Below are 21,877 nucleotides of genomic sequence, written 5' to 3'. Positions count from 1 at the left end.
TTCATCCTGCTGGGCTACTACAGCCACTCCCCATTTCATCTAGAGCTTGGTTAGATATCTCGATGGATTTCACAGAGGGGTTGCCGCCCTCTTATGGGTGTGATGTAATCCTAGTAGTGGTGGATAGGTTTACAAAATATGGCCATTTTCTATCTCTCTCTCACCTTTATACAGCTTCTAAGGTGGCCCATATTTTTTTGACTCACATTGCCAAGCTACATGGCATGCCTAAGACAATCGTTTCTGACCGAGACCCTACATTTACTAGTACTTTTTGGAGAGAGCTCCTCCATCTTCAAGGTATATCCCTTGCTTTCAGTTATGCTTATCACCCACAGTTTGATGGGCAAACCGAAGCACTAAATAAATGCTTAGAGATATATCTAAGGTGCTATGCAAGAGCCAAACCTAAGGAATGGAACACATGGCTTCCTATGGCGGAATGGTGGTACAATACCAATTACCATTCCTCTACAGGATTGATCCCATTTGAGGCTGTCTATGGGTATCCTCCACCTTCCCTATTATCTTATGTTCCTGGCACCTTAGCAAACATGGCAGTGGACACTCAACTCAAAGATCGCAACACTGTCATTACTATTCTGAAGGAACACCTGCAGCAAGCCCAAAACCGTATGAAGACCCAAGCGGATAAGAAGAGAACATAGAGAGAATTCCAGGAACAGGATTGGGTTTACCTTAGGTTGCAGCCTTATCGACAGAAATCAATTGCTATGCGAAAAATCTGAAGCTGTCTCCTCGATTTTTTGGCCCATTCCAAATTCTAAAAATGATTGGTTCTGTCGCATATAAACTAAATTTACCCCTAATGCACACATTCATCCCGTCTTCCATGTTTCATGTTCCATGTATATCAACACTGCCTCCTGTTGATATACATGGAGAACTCAAGCCAGAGCCTAAACTAATCCTGGATCAGCGTTTGATAAAAAAGAAGGGCAGGGCTGTTACCGAAGTTTTGATTCACTAGAAGGGTGCTCCATCTAAGGATGACACTTGGGAGAACCTCTGGAATTTACAAAATCATGCTTTGAAGGGGGGAGACTTGTTACGGGTGTTGTTGGTGGAGCTGGGCTATGGTGGTGAGTCACTTAGTGGCAGGACACATGTGAAGAGGAAGGGGAAGACTCTAGAAGATTGCCCTGCACAGCTAGCATCTCTTATCATTTAAATGCTTTATTTTATTTACCTTGTCATTTTACTTTGTCATTTTACTTTGTATTTACGTTTTGTGTTCACGCTGCTGTGTTTGTAATATTCCCTCAAGCTGTCGTTTGCCAGCTTGTGTGAATAGGTAGAATTCTGTTAGAAAGGATTCTAACAAAATTCTGGATAGCTAGGCTAGAGGGGTAGAAGAGCAGATTTGGAAATATTTGTATTACCTGAGTCTATGGAGAGTAGCTCTCTCGAAGCAGCTTATCTTTAATGTTATTGCACTGTGTTTTTCTCCATTATCATCTCAACCTTCCTTCATTTTGCCATAATATCCCCTGTAAATCTGCACTGCCAGTAAATACCCTTTACATTAGCTCAATGTTTCAAATGAGTAACTCGATCGGATGAAAGCCATACCTCATTAAGCGAAGGTCACTAGTTCGAATTCTCTTCAATCTCTCTTCTCTCCCTCCATCTCCTATTCTCCTTATGCAAACATGTCAAAATTAAAAAAAAAATTATGAACATAATACTTTTATCTATCTGCTCGCTAACTCGCTAAGCAACTAACACAAATTTTTCCTGTGTAATAAAAAAAACAAAAAAAAAAAAATCAAAAAACAAAAGCTTATAGGTGGTTTTCGGGGGCAGTTGAACTATGCTCCAAGTTAGGAGTGGCCCAACAACTTTAAAATCTCTTTTAAAGGTGGCTGAACTACTTCGAATTAAATTCTTCAAAACCTTTATTTAGGAGAGGCTGAACCTCCCACTTGAGTGGAAGAGAGGAGAAACTACTATTCTTTTTTGTGTTAAGTTCTAAGTTAAAGTGGTATTTGGTATAAATAAAGAGTAATCATACTCTTTACACTTATTCATTACACATATTTCACGTTGCATAATATATTTTAAATAATTTTATATGTCAATCACTTAAATAAAATAATTTGCCATATTTTGGCTTGATAAAATTTTTTTTCAAACTGGGTTGAAAGAATTTTTTTTAACCTAATCTATAAAAGTGATATGTATCCTTTGAACATGTGAGATACACATGAATTTTTAATAGCATGGATAAAGTTAGAATAAATTTTATTAAAAAAATGGACACCGGTCGAAATTTCTCCAAACCTGGATTGTATTGAGTTTTTTTTTTTATTTTTTTTTTTTTGAAGGGGGCTTGTATTGAATTAAAAATTGGTATTTGTCCTTCACCTTAGTTTCTACAAACCCTTGGCCTGTCGTTCTAAACCATCAGTCGTGTGTGTTTGTGCAGCGAAACGTTTCTCCTCCCTTCTCGTCGTCCCTTTTACTCGTGGTAATCATTCCTCGTTCTACATGTTCTTATTATATTTATTTTTCTTTTATGGAATCTTAGAATTGTGGAAGATTTTTTTTTTCTTGAACTTTTCTCGACGGCCAAACACAGAGCGCACGCACAATTTTTATTTTGCCTGCTGCCTGCTGGTGAGAGATTTGATTATGTATTGATGTATTCCCTTTTTGTCCGGGACGACTAGTCCTCTGTTTGGTTGCTGGGAAAACCGATGCGAAAAGAGAATTAAGTTTGATTGGGTAAAAAATTAGAATTCCTCACTCGAATCTTAGTTTTTTTACTTTCCTCTGCTTTAGTGCTGATCAAACATACGGCTCATTCTTCTAAACTAATTTTTGTTTGCCCTAGAAATTTTTGGATAATAACAATCAGCGTAGTATGCATCATATGGGTGGTTCTTCTAATATAAGAGATGATTTTGAAATAGTGTCTGTTAGACTTAGCCATTTTGAAAGAAGCTGTGCTTTCCAAGTTGCTAGATTGCGATTCTATGTATATTTTGAATTTATCGTGGGTGGAGCTCTGTTTTTTACATGAAAGTAAATTTTGACGACTGATGTTAAGGTTGGACTTGGTCAGAATTCATTATCTGTGATTAATTTGGTTGATAGCAAATTAGTGATAATCTTTTATCTGATGATTGGGACGAGAGCAAGGAAGGAAAGTAAAATCTTAGGTCAAGTTCTTGCAGTATAGAGTTATAAAGGTTAATTTGGTGAATCTATCAAAAAAAAAAAAAAAAAAAAACACCAAAACAAAACAAAAGAACCTTATATAAACAGAGGTCAGTCTAGTAAAATGGCTAATCTTGTGTAGAAGAGTAATGATTCATATCCCATAAAGATCTTGTTTGTGAGAAATATGATTGATGTCATTTTAGTTAAACAGGAAGTGATGCACAATGGTTGACCTGATAATTCTTAATTTTTCTTGTAAGTGTGTGCAGCATAGGTGAAGTGATGGGAGATGAAGAGGACACCATCGAACAAGCTGCAGCAGCTCGCCGGGAGAGGCTAAGAGCTCTTAAAGCTGCTCAGGAATTGCTAAACACTCCAGATGAGGGTTCTGGTCAACATGAGCGTGAGTCTAATGATGAGAATGGAACTAATGAAGAAAAGTGAGTGTACTCTATCTTGTATTGTTTTTTTGTCACTTATTAATTTCTATATTCTATTTTTGTTGGGGTGGGGGGGGGGGGGGGGGTTTAAGCCTGTGTAAATCCTTATAAGTTTTACACTTATGTGTGCTACTTCCACCGAATAATTTTGATTTAGGAATGAAGTGATTAGTCCATTATGAACCTCATTTCCTAGAGTTTGTGTAGTGATTGATATCTACGAGAGTTAACTCGTAATGATGGTAAACACCCCTCCCCCAACCCCACCCTAGTCTATTTGTCTCCATAAATATGAGTATACATGTGTGCACATCCTTTGAGGTAGGATTCCAATAGCTGGTTTCACATTTAAACTTGAGCATGAATGGAGAGAGATCAAATATAGGTTGTAATAGGCTAATAGCTTTGCTTTCCATAGTGCAGCATTGCATATATTTTGGATCATATGTACAAGGTAATGAAATATGTCAATGAAACTATACCTAAAGAACATATAAACCATCATTTCCAATGCACCTAATCAGGAAAAGGAAAAAGCGGGAGAGGGGGATTTGTTTTCTGAATGGGTACGACTTTATGGAATCACAGCAGATTTACATCATATTTTTGTATTGTGTACTGTTGCATTTAAAATATTTCCCATAATAAAATAGCTTACTAACAAAAGATGCGTACCATATCAAGTACAGAATTTTTGAATTCTTATCTATCTTGCTTGCGTTGGGGCAAGTGGTTAAAGAACCATGAGGAGCTAAATCTCTTATTTATTCACCTATTAGACTATTGTTTTTATTTTTTTTATTTATTTTTTTAAAAAAATTCCATTCATCATTCATTTCCACACTTTGATCTTAGCCACTTCAATTTTGTGGAGACTCCATATTGGCTCCTGGACTCCACAGTTGTATTGATTTTCATATTTATGTAAGAATTGTTGACATCATACATGAAGGGGCTTCCACCATTCTATTGACTTTTCGCCTGCAGATTGTAATTTGACTTCATATCATGACAAATGTATTAGTTTACTTTGATGATGTTACTGATGTTGATAGATTAGCTTTAAGAATCAATTGGTATGTAATGATTCTTTAATATATGTTCGAAAATGTATAAAGGCGTGTTTTATTCTTGGCTGTCTGTATATGGGCATCTGCTTTGCCTATAATGCTTGCTCAAACTTATAACTGCTAATTTTGTTGCAGTAATCTCAACATGAAATTTCGGAACTATGTTCCTCATGATAAGCAGCTTCAGGAGGGAAAGCTTGCTCCACCAGTGTTACCGAAGTTTGAAGACCCTGTTGCAGCTGCACCTCCACCATCAGAAAAGGAGGTAACTGATTACTTCCATTATGGAATTCTCTTGGTAGCTTTAACCTGCATGCATTCATTATCTTTCATCTTCGAATATTCAGGATCCATTTGTGAATATTGCTCCAAAGAAACCAAACTGGGACCTTAGGAGGGACGTGCAGAAGAAACTTGATGAGCTTGAAAGACGCACCCAAAAGGGATTGTTTAAAATTATGGGTTAGTATATACCTTTGTTCAATCATTTTCTTTTTCCCACTAGTGGAAAAGGTGATGATGGTATGACTCAACTTTTCTTTTTAACCCCCGTTGCATAAATTTATTGTTTACTGATCTGTTGGCATATTGATTAGTTTTCTTACCAAGAGTTTGTTGTTGTGGCCACTTGGCAATATTCCTGCCATATTATATACACCCAATAATGTTCTACAAACCTAAAATCATCTTTATTGGGCCTTCATTTTTCTCTACATCTATGAAGGTTTCTCTCTATTCTCTTGTTGTACTTGCTAAGAAACTCCATAATAAGGTGGGTCGTTGTGTGGGTTGGTAGATGGGTTCTTGGTTTGTTTACAGAACTGCATATGCCGAATGACATCTAATTTGGGGTGTTACCTTGACTTCCAAGAACTCTCAACCTAGTTTTGCCAGGTTTGAATCAGGTTGAACAATGATTAAGTGTGAAAGTATGTTTTGTGCTGGAAAAACTGATGGCCAATAGGACGATTTGGGATCTCATAGGATGATTTGGGATGTCTTAACTTGACCGTGGCTGGATCTTGAAATTGTTTAAACCTGTTTCAACTTAAAAGGGTTTGCTTTTGGGGATGTTCCCCACATCTATGCACCTGAAGATGAGAGAAGAGGCTTAGTCCAATCATTTTGTGTTTCTTTTCTTGTTCTTTTGTAGATTTACTTCGCAATAGGAACAGTATGGCTACTTCCGAGGGTAGACCTGTAGATTTCATACTTTGCCATGTACTTGGAAAGCTGCTGAAGATACTACACAAATCAGTACGACTAAAGAAATAAGAGAAGAACACATTGTAAAACGGGAGGCATTTTATTGGATGCTAGAGTTGCTTTGATGTCTATTGTTATTCGGTTGGTTAGTGGTTGGATAATCATATATAGAAATATTTGTGCTATTTTCTTAGGTGGATAATCTTGACTAAGGAGCTTTGATGAGTACACTCCCATTTTTCCCCATCTTTCAAAGTTGCTTGGTTCAGTTGTTCTCTCTCTTATGTTTTAGATTCCTGGTGAAGATGATTCCACCATCTAGACAAAACAATGTCACAGAATAGTTGGGGCTCATACTCAACTTATGTAACTTGAACGATTTTGTGATTTTTGCAGAGGAACAAGAAAAAGAGAAGCAATTGGCTGAAGAAAATGGTGGCAATAGTGCAGAAGACTAAAACTAGAATTTTTGTAGGTGAAGCTCAGTTGGGGAATTGTGGGAAAAGCAGTGCAGAAGAAATGAGTATAGGTAAGAAGATATCAGTTGAAAGAACTTCTGGAATCATCTAGTAGGAAAAATAAAGTTGAAATTCAGCAAAGGCGCCATAGTCCAGCCGTCCCGATAGGTTCTGCTAGATATTGTTGTATGCAGGTTTTGAATGTTGTGTTTGTAACTTTCTTTTTTATAGCCTGTATCTATCAACTCTCTTTCAGACAGTATGTTTTAATGACATCTTGTTACCTCAGGATGTGTGAAACTTTACAACAAAACACTTCTTGATTGACCATAACTTTTCTTACCGTTCTTCGCCATTGATGGCCAACTCAAGATTAGGGTTCTTCGTGTGACTGTCCCTTGACCTCTCTACCCGATTTATTGGTAATAAATCTCTACTGTGTGCCGTGGTCTAGCTCTTATATGACATGCATTTTTCTAATTACTTCCAACTTTCAAAAATCTCTATTTTGCATATGCAGTTTTTTCTTTCATACTCTATTGAAGTATTTATACGCATGAAACTTGAATCGCTTAAAACTTGCACATAAATGGGTAGCTTTACAAAGCGCGAGTATGCTTCTTAAAATTCAAAACTAACATGAGCAAAAATGGCTTCTTCTAATAAAATAATTATTTTAATGTAAACTCTTGCTAGTACATACAGGCGTGGTAGAAATGCTAAACAGTTTTCTGTTTTCTTAGCAAGTGAAAAACTGTTTTAAAAACAATTGTCTAAACACCTTAACCACTGTTTTCTGTTGGAAACTCTTTTCGGAAATAGTTTGCCAATGCTTTTTTAATGAAAAAAGAACATAAAATGATATTTTGGTTTTGTTCTCGAAAACACTTCTTAGAAACAAAAACTGAGACCGATTTGCTAAATGAACTCTGTTGCATTTCTCGTCTTTTCTAGTGTTCTCATCATCAGAAAGTAGGCAATTGTCATTTTTTTCTTTCTTAATTTGTGCGCAACCAATGGAAACTCAATAGGCATTTGGTTGGTTTTATCATTGTAGGGCCAAATTACAACTGATAAGCTATAAAAGAGAGGCAGATTCAGTGGCTCGCATAAGGGAAAACAAATATAATGGCAAACAAGTACCTTCTTTCTTGCCCCTTCTCAAACTTGTACGAAGGTTTTCTATCAAACATGAACCAAAAACATAAAAAATAAAAATAAAAATGCATAGACATTATTTGCGAATGAGCAAAGAAACTTTTTTAATATTTTATTATTTTCTGTGGTAACGACTAACACACAACAGCAACTTGTACAGAGCTCTATCAAAGGGTAGGTCATATACTTCGCGGGAGAGAAGGGACCCCAAAAAAATCAATAAAAAGGAAAAATAAAAACACGGCTAAAATGGACATTTGGTACACGCAACAACAATTGAAGAATTGTAGTCCACCTGGTTTTGAAATGGGCTTCAGTGTTTAAGAGTGGCCCCTGTACCGCTGTAATCTGAAAAACATGATAAATGCTCATCTCCTGTCACCCTTGAGCTGGTTGCTGCCAGTTTGCCCTCCATTAATCTTCTCCTCGTTCCAAGAGGTGTCCACTGGAGGAAGTTGATATTCATCGGGTTTCAGGGCCAATGCAAAGTCGGGCAATGTTGGTGCTGTTTCCATGATTCTGCAGTAAATCATTTGATCATTGTCAACCTTCCTTTCATCAATCAAGAAATGAAAAGGTAAAAAGCATCATACCGGTTATTTCCACTCGAGCAAAACTTACCTTTCATAAGAGTACAGATCACGGTTTATCCGAACCTTGCTTGACGTATCTTTTGGAATTTTCTCAGAGAGATACTTCATGGTTCCCCAGAGTGGCGGATATCTGCACCAAGGATCGTAAGTGAAGCCATTAAAAACTGTCAACGGGTGCATATATTTCCCTTGTTAAAAAAGTATACACATAAAGCTAAAAACTAATGCTGGCCTTACTACTAAATCCTCACAAATTAATTTAGAATGAATACAGGAAACCACAAGGGGCGATTGGAATGATTTCCACAATTTACAGGCTCTATGTAGAAGTACTGTAAATTGATGAAAGTGGAATGACCATAGTTATGTGATCTGTCACTATAATACATGTCAATTGAGACAGGAAAGTTATGAACAAAAACGTTTAGGATCCATTAAAATGAAACCAAAGCACACAAATGCTGATCTACCACTGAGAATCAACACCATATTCTGCAACAAGCATAACCTAAAATGCAACCACTTGCAAACATTAATACCCCTGCATTTGAAAGAAAAGGCACCTAAGCACATTGAATGCTTTCACATACAACCAGGTGTACAGAATGCTGAAAAAGAGTAGCTAAACTTGTTGCCTCAAGGATAAGGAACAGAATGACATGAAGTATGGGGAGAAAAGAACAAAATAGGTAAACAATGATGAGAATAAGCATGCAAAATTACTTCCATAGGAGGTAAAATATATTTTTTAAATATTGCGTGTTTATATATATACTTTGAAACTTTTCCTATGAAAATTACTTCAACAAACCCAAAGTTCTGGGTATATGATTTTGAGCCAAGTTTATCTGCTGACTTCAATATCATTACTGTTTAGAAGAGTTATGGAAGACTTGGCAGATTGATATGATACGATATGCCAACATTTGACAACTATAGCACTAAGTAAACCATCTATCTATATACCCTTCAACTTGTGTCCAATAGTTCTTCTGATATAGATCATCATAAAGCAACTTATGGTAGGTTTTTGAGTAAGTTTATGCCTCTCTCTCTCCAATTTTCAAAATCTAGGAAATGTCTTTGAATTTGTACTTGCATTTTTCAGCCACTTCAACATCAAAAAAAGGGTAAATAAAGATATTCACAAACACCTTAAACTTGCATTAAGTGAATATTTTACTATTTTAGTATGACCTCTATAGATTGGAGTTCACTACCAATGCAACTAGAGGAAGCCTAAGTAGAAGCAATTTTGCTAGATATCAAGCCTACTTGGGACCTTAAGTGCTCAATTTTAGTGTATTGAGCCTTAATTTATGCTTGCTCCTCCTTTATGCTGCTAGTTTGGTTGTGCCTTAATTTCTTTAATTTTTAGTAATCAAGCAATCTGGAATATTCCAGATCTGTGGCATGGACTGCACAAGTGGCCCATAAGTCCTTTAATGAGTTGTTTTGGTATATTTTTATTGGTTTTACCATATTCCAACTTAGTTAACAAGCTTCTCTAAAACCTATGTAACATGTTACTTATAGAAAGATTTTCAGCAGGTATTGATGCTACTTTGACGGTGGTTGCCTTGTTTCCCACGTGCAATTTCTAAGGAAACCTTGGCGTTATTGCCTAGTCTTCATTTCTTCTTCTTTTTTTCCCCTTCTTTTAGTCTTGAAAAACCAGAACTGATTTGACCAGAGCTGACACTTCTGAATTAAAGCCATAAAATCTTTATAACATCAGCAAAAATCCCATTAAACCCTGACCATCCTTAAACATGTTTCATATCAAACCACAGAAAAGAAATCCTGAATAGCCCCACAGATTGCAAGAAAGAATGTTATGGTATTTTTAAGGATGAAGGCTATCATCGAAAACTCAAGATGATAATTAACCTATAAATAACTATTTCAGAAAATAAGCTTAGAGAATAAGAATTCCCAAAATGATTAGAAAGGTATAAATGATTATTTTCTAACTGTTACTTTCAAAGATTTATTTTCAGGATATCCATCTTTCTTCTTTCTTTTCATTTTTTTTTCCAATTGTTTTGGTAATAACAAACAGAACTGCTAACTACCTTGACAGAGGAAGAGCTGCATTAAATGCCTCGCAAGCCTTCCTACTTTCTTTGAAATACTCGTCGGCCGCTTGCAAAGCGGCTACAGCCATCCCATGGAATTTTTCTGTGTTTCCCTCATCAAGGATCAAACCATGATAATAATATGCTGCAGCCTGATTAAAATTAAAGGAAAAAAGAAAAATAAGAATGTATCAAATAAGTGTGCAACAAATTCGATACTCAATTTAGTACACAGATGTCAGATTGTACAGATAAAAAAAAAAAAAAATCAGGGCAAACGAAATAAATGTTTTATGTACACACAAGCACACATATATATGTAGATGTATATATGCATTTATGTATATATAAACATATTCAAATTACCGCACCTCAACAATGGAAAATGTCATTTGAAACCTCGGGATTTATCTTCTAAAATCTATACCATTTTCACTTTCAGACTAGTGGATGATTCTGAAAGGAATCTGTACTGATAATGAAATAAAAGTGTAGTGCTATACAGACCAGTAAGTGGCAAACCATTATGCAGGTTCAAACCCCCTAACTTTACCCCAGGTGATATAGCAATATTAACGGGGGAGGTAAGAAAAGGAGATCCCTAATCCTGCACAGATCAACTTCTTAATGCATTGCCAATAATAACACTGGCTAGCAGCCAATGATAGTAAATTACATATTTTTTTGTGAAAATCATTTTGACTCGATCCCTTCATGCCCCCCATACTAGCACTGTATGTGGCTTGGAGCTTTCAGAAAAAGCACCCATTCCTTAACCCAAATGCTTAATTTCAAATAGCAACAATGCAATAAATTGCAGCTGCATTTTTTGTGGAGAAATTCAGTTAATCCTTATTTTAACTTACACTCAAGCATCCTCAAGTTTATTAGATGAACAATTGGCGATTAATATCAATATCAGTCGTGGTATTAAAGGACTTCCAGTAACTATCGTGATACATGTATAAAATGTATGCAGAACCCAATTTATGATCTTACACACAATGACTTTGATTTTAAAGGCTCCCCGCCCAAATCATGGTATTAGATTACTATCAAGAAAATTCATTGAAGAAGTATATAGTGATATACATATGCAATCTATAAAGCATCTAATTTAGGATATCACTCATAATCTGATTTTAAAATTTGGTCTAATTCAAGATATTTAGGGTCCCAATACATCCATTCAGACATTGTATGGTGATACATACTTTCCTCAGAGCAAGCATTTCTCTTTTCTAATCTTATAAATTGTGATAAGTTTGAAAAGATTCCTTTTGCTCATTGTGAACTAACTAGTCCTCTACTTTGAGACTATGAGCCATTTGAGTCTTAAATCTCGTGTGAACTTGCTAATTGGATGGTCAAATTAAGTGGCCTGATTTTTTATTTTTTATTTTTTATTTATCTCATGAAGCCCAAGTGAGGACCTTGTCCAACGAGGAGCTCAATAACCTTCGATCCAATTGAAAAGGTATGTGAACATGTCTAACTGACTACACCTCAAAATTTCAGTAGATTTCCGATTCATATGCTATAACTTAAAAGTGTGAACCTCACTTTCCTGTGTAAGTTTAAGTTTTTCATGCAATCTAACATAATGAGAATAAATTATAACATGCTTATAAGTGGTCAAGTTATACATGTGATACCAACAAAATCGGAAATCAGATTAAGAGATAACGACAACTAGTGATAACCATTTATTACAAGGATGAAAGACAAATTAGAAATGAGAGAAATAATAAGCTACCTTTGCTTCGACATATTTCCACTTCACTAAGTATCGATGCTTTTCCCCCCAACCATTTGCTAGTGGAAGGTTCATTATGTTATCTTGAGCCTGCAAAGCAAACAGAGTCAATAAAAGCAATATGTTCTCCAGAATGAACGATTGCACCTTTATCCAACACAGAGATAATTTAACGGCTAGTCGCATGAACAATCACAAATTATTTTGATAAGATATGTTATTGCAAGCAACTGCAAAATCATCAATTTATCATCTTTATCACACACAATGGAGTAGAAACAACTATGATGACTCACTATAGGGGGAAACAAGGAGTATCTAACACTCCATATCAAATTTGGATTAATATACTAGGAATTGTACAGGTAAAAGAAGAAAAATAAGTTGTGGCAACATAAAACTCAACCAAAATGTTGGTCGTCAAAACTCAACCAAAAGTTTTTACTGTTTTTGGATAAGTTAACAAGAGAAAATAAATGAATTAAAAAAAACAAGAATCATCTAAGAAAGAGTATGTTAAGCAGTAATATTACAGGCTCCATAAGGATTATGAACTAAATTCTGAATGAAGTAGATAAGCTGTAATAAATGATGAAGGATAAAATGATTCCTTTTAGTCACAATAAAACTGAGCGTCTAGGCAGTTGAAATTCTCACATTCTCCATCTCTTTCAGATACTAGTGAGTGATTCAATATCAATAGAAATGGAGTGGGTAATTGAAATGATCATTCTAGGACTGTTAGAAAAAGAATATCTTCTATTAATAGGGGTAACTTCATTTATGAAAACTGTAAACCAACTAGCCGAACCAATTTTAGCTCAATACATCAGATTTATGAACACTTTTAGACTATCCTATCTTATAGAAAGGGATCCAGATAATCAGTTTGATTTCAAATTGGTATATTGAACAAGAACTAACTAAGAATAGCAATAGAATGCTTTGTGCAGGGGATATTAGTGAGTGATTCAATATCAAAAGAATCAGAACAAGTAATTGAAATGATCATTCTAGGAGGACTGAATAGAAAGAATATCTTATGTTACCTACTCCAATTCATCGACAGGGGTAACTTCGTTTGTAAAAATTGTATACCAACTAACAAACAATTTCAGCACAATACATTAGATTTGTGAAACCTTTCAAACAAGCCTATCTTACTGAATACTTGTTCCATAAATTCCCCGAAATAGTTTGCCATGGAAAGGGATCAAAATACACCATCAGTTTGACTTTGAAATGGTATATTGAGCAAGACTAACCGAAGAATAGCAATAGGATGCTTTGTGCAGGGATTAGGGAAGCGGAAAGATTTTTTCTAACATATAGCCTTACATTCAGAGTTCCCTAAAACCATTTATGTCTGTCTATGCGTGTGTGCGCGTTAGGTTCACTTTATCAAAACTTTGCGCACCTCCCCCCACCCAATCTTCCCTATTATCGTTTCTCTATGAAAAAGAGAAACCTCCTCACAAGCCAGTATACTTTAGCATTCTGAGATTCCGGCTGGTTGTAAGCCACATCTATTGAATATGAACCACAAAGTGTAATAAAAAACATTGGAACAACAGAAATGGATAAAATCTAGGACTTTACTGAATATGGCAATGGTGAATAGTACAAATCATGGCCAAACCAATTAATGTCTTTGGCGCAAAAGACTTGCTGTTATCAACCGTAGATAAATTAGCTGAGCTCAACTCGAGCTCAAAAGCTCATGCTTCAACTCTAGACGAGAAGCTCAAAGCCCAATTGATTAAATAAACAACTTGATCTTGGTCTTTAGCTCTTCCTTGGATTATGCAATTCAAAGCCATGCACACACACTTGAAGATCAGAAGAGCATCTAATGATCCATTTGTTCATTCAAAAACAGAAGAAAAAAATAATAGCATTAATTAAATTTCATACATTGTTGAATTACCAAGCATATATGCAACTAACTATATGAGCCTTGAATTCACAACTAAGAACATGCTCACAAGCCTTATGCATGCACCTAATAAAAAAAAGAAACAAAAACAAATATTGCAGATGCATTTGTGTAGCTTAGCAGTCCTTATTCCCCAGCGTGTTGCCTCTATTATTAGAGATTGTTCACATGCAATTAACCAGGAAGCTGTACACACAGTTACTATTTTCAAAGACCACAACTGCGAACTCCATAAATAAAGAGGGTGTTAAAAGTATAAGAGGTTAGAATTCCTACCCAAATAATAAAAGAAAAAGAAGAAATCCTTGTAACAAATGTTGCAGAAAAGAGGCTCTGATGGCATCCTGCCATGGATCAAAACTTAAGTTCCGACAAATTATAGATTTTATGATTACTAAAGCTGATAATTCACTATGTAGAAATTCAGCTATCTTATATGAATGCCAAAGAACAAGAAGTGACAACAGGATCCTGAAAAATTTAAGCTCACAATCAATAGTTAAAAGTCAATGTGTTCATACCTGCTGCCAGTACTTCACCATTTCACATGCAAGTCTTCGCTTTACTGCAAGAGTAGCTTTGGTACTATCAATTGCCATTCCAAGTTGAATGTCAACACCCTACATCAGAAAGATCATCAGTGGGAAAAAAAAATAATAATTCAAAAAAAAAAAAAGGGAAGGGGTAAAAAGAACAGAAGGAAAGTATCAAGCACAAAGTATGAGATAGTCATGTCTTAAGAGCAGTCACTTCATACAATAAATCATTGGAGAATAGAAACATATCCAAGCCACCCCTCTCAGGACTTCACTTAGGTAGGACCAGTACCAGTAACCTCTAAAAGGAAAACTACACCACATATATATATCTTTTGGGCCTATCTTCTCTATAAACCAAATAATGGCATCGTCATCATAAAAACTGAGATTTTGTAGAAAAATAGTACCTCAAGCAATTAAGACCTGAAGGATTAAGAAGAAAAAATAGTCATCTTTTACTAAAGAAAGGAAGGAGCATGTTAATTGTTAGAGCAACCAACACAAGAACTGTAGCTAGTAGGTCAAAAGGCTCAACACATATTTAGACTCCTATCAAGATGCACACTCGACCAATACAAGACTTTCTGTAACACTCTCATGTACTGGCCCAACAGACCAAAACAAAATCCAATAGAGACAAGCTGGTAGAACCAGTCACTGGAACTAGAAGAAACCCAATAGAGACAAATGGGCTCAACCAACTCAAAACCAAAGACAGATGTAAATGGCCGCGCATGTGGAGTCCAAGACCAAAAACAAGCAAACAAATGTTGGGTGAATTTACTTTATTAGAAAGATAATTGACTTTACGATATTTAAAATATGTTATCTTTATTTTGCTCAACAAAAGTGACTAACTTAGAAAATATGGTTTATATCAAAACAAGAGTTCTCTTAACAAGAATAGTACATATATATCCCATATATATCTACAAATAGGTCATATTTTGGTTACGCTAGTGTGACTCTTTTTATTTATCTTACACCACTCAATAATTGTTCATTAAATCAAGATTTTACTAAATCCAACCATTCTATTACATATTCTTCGTATGTCCATCATGCTTACCAAATATCATGACAATCAGAGATAACAAGATTTTTCAATTATATATTTGGAAAACAAACTAAAAGCATATCTTCATGAACTGGTGGATAGTAAAAAATATTTGGTTCATGTACACTATATTTTGCCAAACAAGTATGGGAAAATTAAACGATCGAACATTGGGTATGGCAAAATATTGATCTAATAAGAAGTTACTAAGTGGTTTAATATTTACAAAGTATTATTACTAAATGCAACTTGATCCTAACCCAGAGCAAGTATCTTGTTCTTCTTAAAATACAATTTCTAACCAAACATTAGCATGAAACTCCAACTCATACTTTTTAACCCTATGCCATGCTGCCCACTGGCAAGTGCTAGATGAACAGGAATTGCTCCAAGTTTCAAGAAAAAGGAAATGATTAACCTTAACCATTGGATAGCCTAACCATATCTATGGTAATTATTTAGTTATTATGCAAAGAGATGTTTCTCATATCTATCAGAAAAATATCAAATTGTAAGTTTGAGTGTAAGAAGTATAAACACCCGAATAAATCTACAACTATGTCTCATCTAGATAAGAAATTTGCACCTGTCCCAATGCTTGTAGGCAAAGTGCTCGAAGAACTCCTTCTGCTAGGTCTACTGGAAGATTTCTCCTACAATCAAATAGCAGTCAAACAAATAAGAATAAACCTGATAAAACATTAAGGTGGTCCAATAATAATACAGGCAGATGTGACTAGTGTAAGTCTTTCACCCATATAAACCTGAGTTCAGCAGGCAACTGTGGGAGAACATGTCGAACAGCACAATCTAGGTATCCTGCTGCCCTCAAGAAAATATCAACTGAAGCACGTCTATTCTCTGCCACAAAAGAACCAAACTGAGACTTCTATAGTAGGATCAGCAGAAACAAGAGTAGCACTGTAAAAACAGAGGTAAAATTGCATATGGAAGCATGAAAGCGGCCTCTAAGCTAAACGATCAACATCATATTATAAATAATTCAACTAGCACAGCATTTTCTCACCAGGTGAAACAAATAATTTATTACTGAAACAGTTGTATATCCTCATCAAACAGAAGATAAACCCCTAAGTAAGTTGAGAACAAAACAAAGAAAATCTACCAGACACTTCACCAAACTCAAAAAAAATAAATAAATAAATTTCTCAAAAGCATTGAAGACTACTCCTCAAACTAGTAAACAATTTCAAGGAGAGCCTTAAACCAGAAAACCAGTATCAATACTGATAGCAAAGTTTATCATTGGATCTGGAAGGCAACCAAATTACATATAAACTTCTGAATCTCCATATGCACAGGTAACATGTAAATGCAGAATAAAAACATTGCTCCAAGGACTACCAATTTGGCAACGTCACCTGGAAGTGTTGGTTTGTGTTTGGGTTGGAACCTAATCCTTAGTTTTCCAAGCATTTTCCAAAACTTTGTCTTTTTCCTCGAACTCACAAACAGCAATGTGACAATATGGTAAATATAAGTATTCACAGCTGACTTCTTGTGTAAAAGATTATCCAACTTATGTATACTAAACTATGGGGCCCACAAAGATCTGTATGTTTGTTTTTTTTTTTTTTTGATAAGTACAGACAAAGATCTGTATGTTTGTATCATATGGACAAGACCAAGATGGATGATTCTCATCCTGCAGTCAAGTATTCAGCACAAATTTAATTCTGTCTCAAGTATTTTCTGCATACATGCATGTACTTGCACCTCTAAACTTCATGCTAAGTCCAATTTCACCCAAGAAAATAAAAATCACTGTCCATACGAGAAACACCCAATGAACATAAATGCGCATCAAATAAGTGCACCAAAGTGATAGCTACAAGTGGATGAACACTTTGTCTGCCACATATATCCATATAAGCAGACTGATTATTAAAAACATGCACAACTAGATTGGCAGCAACATGTACCGGCACAGATCACAAATTCAGCTGATAGATATCATGTCCAATTACACTCAAGAAAATAAAAATCACTGTCCAACGAGAAACACCCAATGGACATAAATGCGCATCAAATAAGTGCACACCAAAGTGATAGCTACAAGTGGATGAACACTTTGTCTGCCACATATATCCATATAAGCAGACTGATTATTAAAAACATGCAACTAGATTGGCAGCAACATGTACCGGCACAGATCACAAATTCAGCTGATAGATATCATGTAGTGTGCCAGTACTACTCATCCATATTGTTGAACAAAAGAGAGAACTTTATATCATTAAATGGCCCAAAATCATTTTATTAAAAAATTTGGAAAGTAGTGGTTTCTCAGTTTAACCTGATACACAACAAAAAAGAAGCTAAAAAAAAAAATAACTAACAAAGATAGAGATCATGATAACTCAATCATAAAGTTTTGTAGTAAAAACTACCTTCTGATACCTTTGACTGATAACCATCACCAGATGTTCTGGGAAGAAGTAATAAGTTGGCCTGTGATAACGATAGCATTGCCATCAAATGCAAAACTGACAACACCTCATACCAAGCATTAGACATGGCTGTTTCCTGCAAAAGTATCAATTCACATAAGAACCTCTTGTCCTCTGACCAGAGCAATGGAATGACAACTAGAAATGAAAGGCACATGAGAAATTTGTGGATTGATAGATTAGTTCTATACTCCCACCTCTGCATCATCCTCCTGATTCACCCATACAAATTGTACCTTGTATTGTAGCTGACTTCCTGCAAATAACAGATAAACAACATTATTAGCACGTATCTGAAACAGTTGATACATTCTAAGCAGAGTGATGTTAATCCATGCTTTACCATCTTTAACTAGTCCTAAAAGAACGGGCAAGTAATCTTCTAGAGCCTGCTGAAGATCAGCTAAGGTTGAACCTCCTACAAACAACAATACAACTGATGTATTAATAACTGAGCTTGCATATTATTAAAGCAATAACAAGTTTTTCCATTTTTCGACCACAAACCATGTTGGGTTTTTCTCCTCGTTCTTGTGACTGTTGGAGCTTCTTGACCAGCCATTACAACAATACGAGTTCTTAGGGCAACTAGGCGTTCCAATAAATTCTTGGTCAAGTGATCACCAAGTGACTGGAAGAAATCAACAGGTTTAGGAATCCGAAAACCAGGAACATATACAGAAACTTCCCCAATGTTTCCTGGCTTCCTTCTATTTCCACCAGTATCCTTCGGTGTTGATACCAGGCATCCCATATCCTGAGGCCTACTATATCTGCAAACCCAACAATGCAAAGTAAATCAGCTCCAATGGTATTAAGTTTCCTTACACACATACATACAAAAGGTGCAAATGTAATGTTTCTCAAGTAAAATACTGGGGTCAAACGGTGTGTTTCAGTAAGGCTTAAAGAATATATACAACATTCACAAGGAAGGTCGAAGATTAATAATGAACAAGCCAAAAAGATGACTAATTAAATGTCACCCAACAAAGCAGAAATAGTAGGTCATTCACGAGCAGCATTCAAATGACTTCTACTAGAACTATCCGTGTGTTTTTTGACAATGATAATATGATAGCTCTTTTCTAGTGTATTTAATGTAATAAAACAGGCCCTTCATTATCTTTTCCATAAATAAACTAGTTCTATTTTATTGAATTTTCGTGTGAAAAGAAACAATCAAAGCTTGATCCACCCACCTTGTCCCTTATCAGACGATTGACTGGTCTGTTAAAACATCTAGTATTTTCTGAAGGAAAAATTCAGAATTAGAGGTTAGAACTAGGGAAAGAATTTTACATGAGAAGCAAGTGAATCACAAGGATGGCATGAGCCATGACAGTGTTGCTTTTGTCAAATTTTTGTTGCGACATCACGAGGGGTTCAAAAGTGCATTCCAGGCTTTCCAGGTTATTCAAACTTAAAGATACGAATTCCCGTGCACTCCATTACTCTAACACAAATTTTTTTTTTTTTTTTTTTTTTTTTTTTTGATAAATACTCAACACAAAATCTTAAAGCATAAACGTGAAAGATAAGGAATTCAACTTCAACTACAACTTGAAACCCGCCCTCCTCCAAAAAAAAATGTAGCTTCAAGAAAACGGTGCTTACGAATCCATAAGAATCTAGAGGAAAAGAGCCTTAAATTCACTGAAACATTTGAGTAAAGGATTTCCAAAGAAGCTCAAACAAGTAACAAGTGAAGTAAAGCAATACCCACACATACAAGCAAGTACACATACGAATAGTTTCAAGGAATTGCGAATTTTCGCAACTTAAATCCCAGAGAAACTCTAAAAGAAAAACCGAAATGCTCCATTTACTTGATGACAACACAAAGAGAACATCAAATTCCCAGATTCTAGCTAATCCGTAGAATGACAAAAAAAAAAATCAACAAAAATTGGAGAAAAAGAAAAGAATGAAAAATAGAACTGCTGAGTTTCACTGTTCAATTCAAGAACACCGTAAGTTACTCATATTACCAAAATTGTACAGTTTTAGGCCAAGCAAAGAGCAGAATTCCGAACTCCAAACCTTTCAAAAACAAAATTGAAGCTCATGAATGGATGTGATGTGAGGCTGCTTACCATCAACAAGACCGCAAACAGCTAAGCAGAGGCAATCAGAAACAGAAATCCCTAAACACTCAGGATTTTGACATCCCTATACAGGACGAAGAGTGCAATCATGGCGTCGCCGCCGAACACCACACGCTAATTCAAAAAATTTCAATCCAAGAGAGAGAGAGAGAGAGAGAGAGAGAGAGGGAGAGAAGCAGTCTTAGAAGGTTCGAAATGAAATGATTTGGTATTTGGACATTGGGTTTTTTTAATATTTGTTTAGAGAGAGAGAGGAGGTGTTGCTAGTAATGCTTGTATGGGATTGGTGGGTTGGTTTATATAGTAGAGTAATGGCGAATCAATGGCGCCCAACTCAAAGCTTTTTTTAATGAATCATCCCAATTGTGACGTCACTAAAGGCTAATAACTAAAAAGCCTACTTATTACTGAAGCCTGAAGCTTGGAGAAGATGTGAAACTTGTTTACCGGGTGTCCCATTTGCTATTAATAGTATGTGGGGTTAGGCCGGCATCGCCACCGTCCACGCTTCAAGCTTCCTTTTTCTGTTTACTTCTTACTTCCATCAACATTACTTTTACGAAAAAAATATTATTATTAAATTAATTATTATTATTACGGTTATTTTAACTGTACGACAGTTTATTAAATAATATCATTTTTTATTTATATAATATTATATAATGCACTCATGACTTTGTTAATGTAGTCGTGTTTATCAATTAAATAAAAAATTATATAATGACCGATTGACATTATCGCATGAATTTACTAAAATCAAAGTATAATATTTAGTATTTATCTTTCTTCCTTCGGTTTGATAGGCTCATAGGCCCAAGATTGTTGAAACGACAATGATCTCTCAATCATATATATATATATATATATATATATATATATATATTCGTTATACTTGAGGAATTTATAAAACATAATGTATTGTTTATTTAAGGAAAAAAAAAAAACAAATACAATCATTGACTTGGTTGAATTCAAAACAAGCAAAAAAACAACTTATTAAGAAAAAAATTAAGAAAAAAAAGGATTAGCATCTCTAACAGCATTAAGTACGACTGAATAAATTTTAGTTAATTTTTTTTTATTATCTATTTTTTTCAAAACACATGCATCACACTATTTATTTTATATATTCATTTTTACTATGCAATATTGATCGACGAGATTGCACATCTATATAAAAAATTGTCAACTCTAAATGGTATATATCTAGTTCGAATCATGCGTGATTAATATATCACAACAATACCATTCATATGATAATTGTAGTGTAAAAAAAAAAAAATGAGAACAAAATTGGCTCAATAGTGAACAAATTTAATTTTGAAGGTATTTCACATGTATATTAAGAGGACTGTTAGGCATCCCAACGCTTTTTTTTTTTTAATTCTCTTTCCCAAATGATCTGAACTCTATATTCATTTAAGAAAAAAATAAATAATATAAATCTATTTATTTATTCAACGGGCCAGATCATTTGGAAAAGAAATTTAGAAAAAAGTGTTGGGATATCTAGTATTATCTGTATATTAATAATTTCACTTAAAGACACTTTTTTTTTGTTTTTTGTTTTTTGTTTTTTGTTTTTTGGATGAATATTCTTTAATCACCATAAACCAAGTAAAGCACTTAAAGACACTCATGTGAGGGTGTCACACTAAATAGTAAATAATACAACAACCTTTTTTTTTTTGTATTACTCATTAAAACAATATTAAATTTAATTTATAAATAAAAAGATGCGATCCCCTCAAAACGAGCCAACAACCAGCCCGACCTAATGCCGAAGCTAATTAATTAGTTGGAAAACCTGAGCGTAAGAAT

General features: G+C 35.0%; 2 protein-coding genes across 4 annotated transcripts; one reads left to right on the top strand and one right to left on the bottom strand.

The window, feature by feature from the left end:
* Positions 1-2,380: 2,380 nt before the first annotated feature.
* Positions 2,381-6,648, top strand: LOC132185821 (Cwf18 pre-mRNA splicing factor). Of its 2 annotated transcripts, none has more exons than XM_059599613.2 (5): positions 2,381-2,491; positions 3,456-3,626; positions 4,832-4,961; positions 5,044-5,158; positions 6,299-6,648. In XM_059599613.2, exons 2-5 carry the CDS (start codon positions 3,469-3,471, stop codon positions 6,358-6,360), a joined length of 465 nt encoding a protein of 154 aa, XP_059455596.2. In that variant the 5' UTR covers positions 2,381-2,491; positions 3,456-3,468; the 3' UTR covers positions 6,361-6,648. The 2 variants fall into 2 exon arrangements, with proteins under 2 accessions (XP_059455596.2, XP_059455597.2); XM_059599614.2 differs by having other exon boundaries at positions 2,382-2,491; positions 3,447-3,626.
* Positions 6,649-7,605: 957 nt separating this feature from the next.
* Positions 7,606-20,307, bottom strand: LOC132183993 (Endosomal targeting BRO1-like domain-containing protein). Of its 2 annotated transcripts, none has more exons than XM_059597471.2 (12): positions 20,045-20,307; positions 18,456-18,721; positions 18,292-18,366; positions 18,146-18,204; positions 17,889-18,024; positions 16,242-16,338; positions 16,064-16,130; positions 14,403-14,501; positions 11,946-12,035; positions 10,187-10,341; positions 8,140-8,241; positions 7,606-8,037 (listed from the first exon to the last, which is right to left on the bottom strand). In XM_059597471.2, the coding sequence occupies exons 2-12, from the start codon at positions 18,700-18,702 to the stop codon at positions 7,887-7,889; spliced, it is 1,278 nt and encodes a 425-aa protein (XP_059453454.2). In that variant the 5' UTR covers positions 18,703-18,721; positions 20,045-20,307; the 3' UTR covers positions 7,606-7,886. The 2 variants fall into 2 exon arrangements, with proteins under 2 accessions (XP_059453454.2, XP_059453455.2); XM_059597472.2 differs by having other exon boundaries at positions 18,185-18,204.
* Between the last annotated feature and the right edge of the window lie 1,570 nt (positions 20,308-21,877).

The sequence above is a fragment of the Corylus avellana genome, chromosome 7 (genome assembly GCF_965113065.1).
Source record: "Corylus avellana chromosome 7, dhCorAvel1.hap1.2, whole genome shotgun sequence".
Classification (NCBI taxonomy): domain Eukaryota; kingdom Viridiplantae; phylum Streptophyta; class Magnoliopsida; order Fagales; family Betulaceae; genus Corylus; species Corylus avellana.
This window is presented reverse-complemented; position numbering and strand designations above follow the sequence as displayed.

Bases quoted from the DNA above. Each gene is read 5' to 3' on its own strand.
- LOC132185821 (XM_059599613.2), top strand. From the start codon at position 3,469: ATGGGAGATGAAGAGGACACCATCGAACAAGCTGCAGCAGCTCGCCGG. The intron at 3,627-4,831 runs GTGAGTGTACTC...ATTTTGTTGCAG, and splicing joins AATGGAACTAATGAAGAAAA to TAATCTCAACATGAAATTTC. The intron at 5,159-6,298 runs GTTAGTATATAC...TGATTTTTGCAG, and splicing joins GGGATTGTTTAAAATTATGG to AGGAACAAGAAAAAGAGAAG.
- LOC132183993 (XM_059597471.2), bottom strand. From the start codon at position 18,702: ATGGGATGCCTGGTATCAACACCGAAGGATACTGGTGGAAATAGAAGG. The intron at 18,367-18,455 runs GTTTGTGGTCGA...TGTTGTTTGTAG, and splicing joins GAGGAGAAAAACCCAACATG to GAGGTTCAACCTTAGCTGAT. The intron at 10,342-11,945 runs GTAGCTTATTAT...AATTTTAATCAG, and splicing joins GGAAATATGTCGAAGCAAAG to GCTGCAGCATATTATTATCA.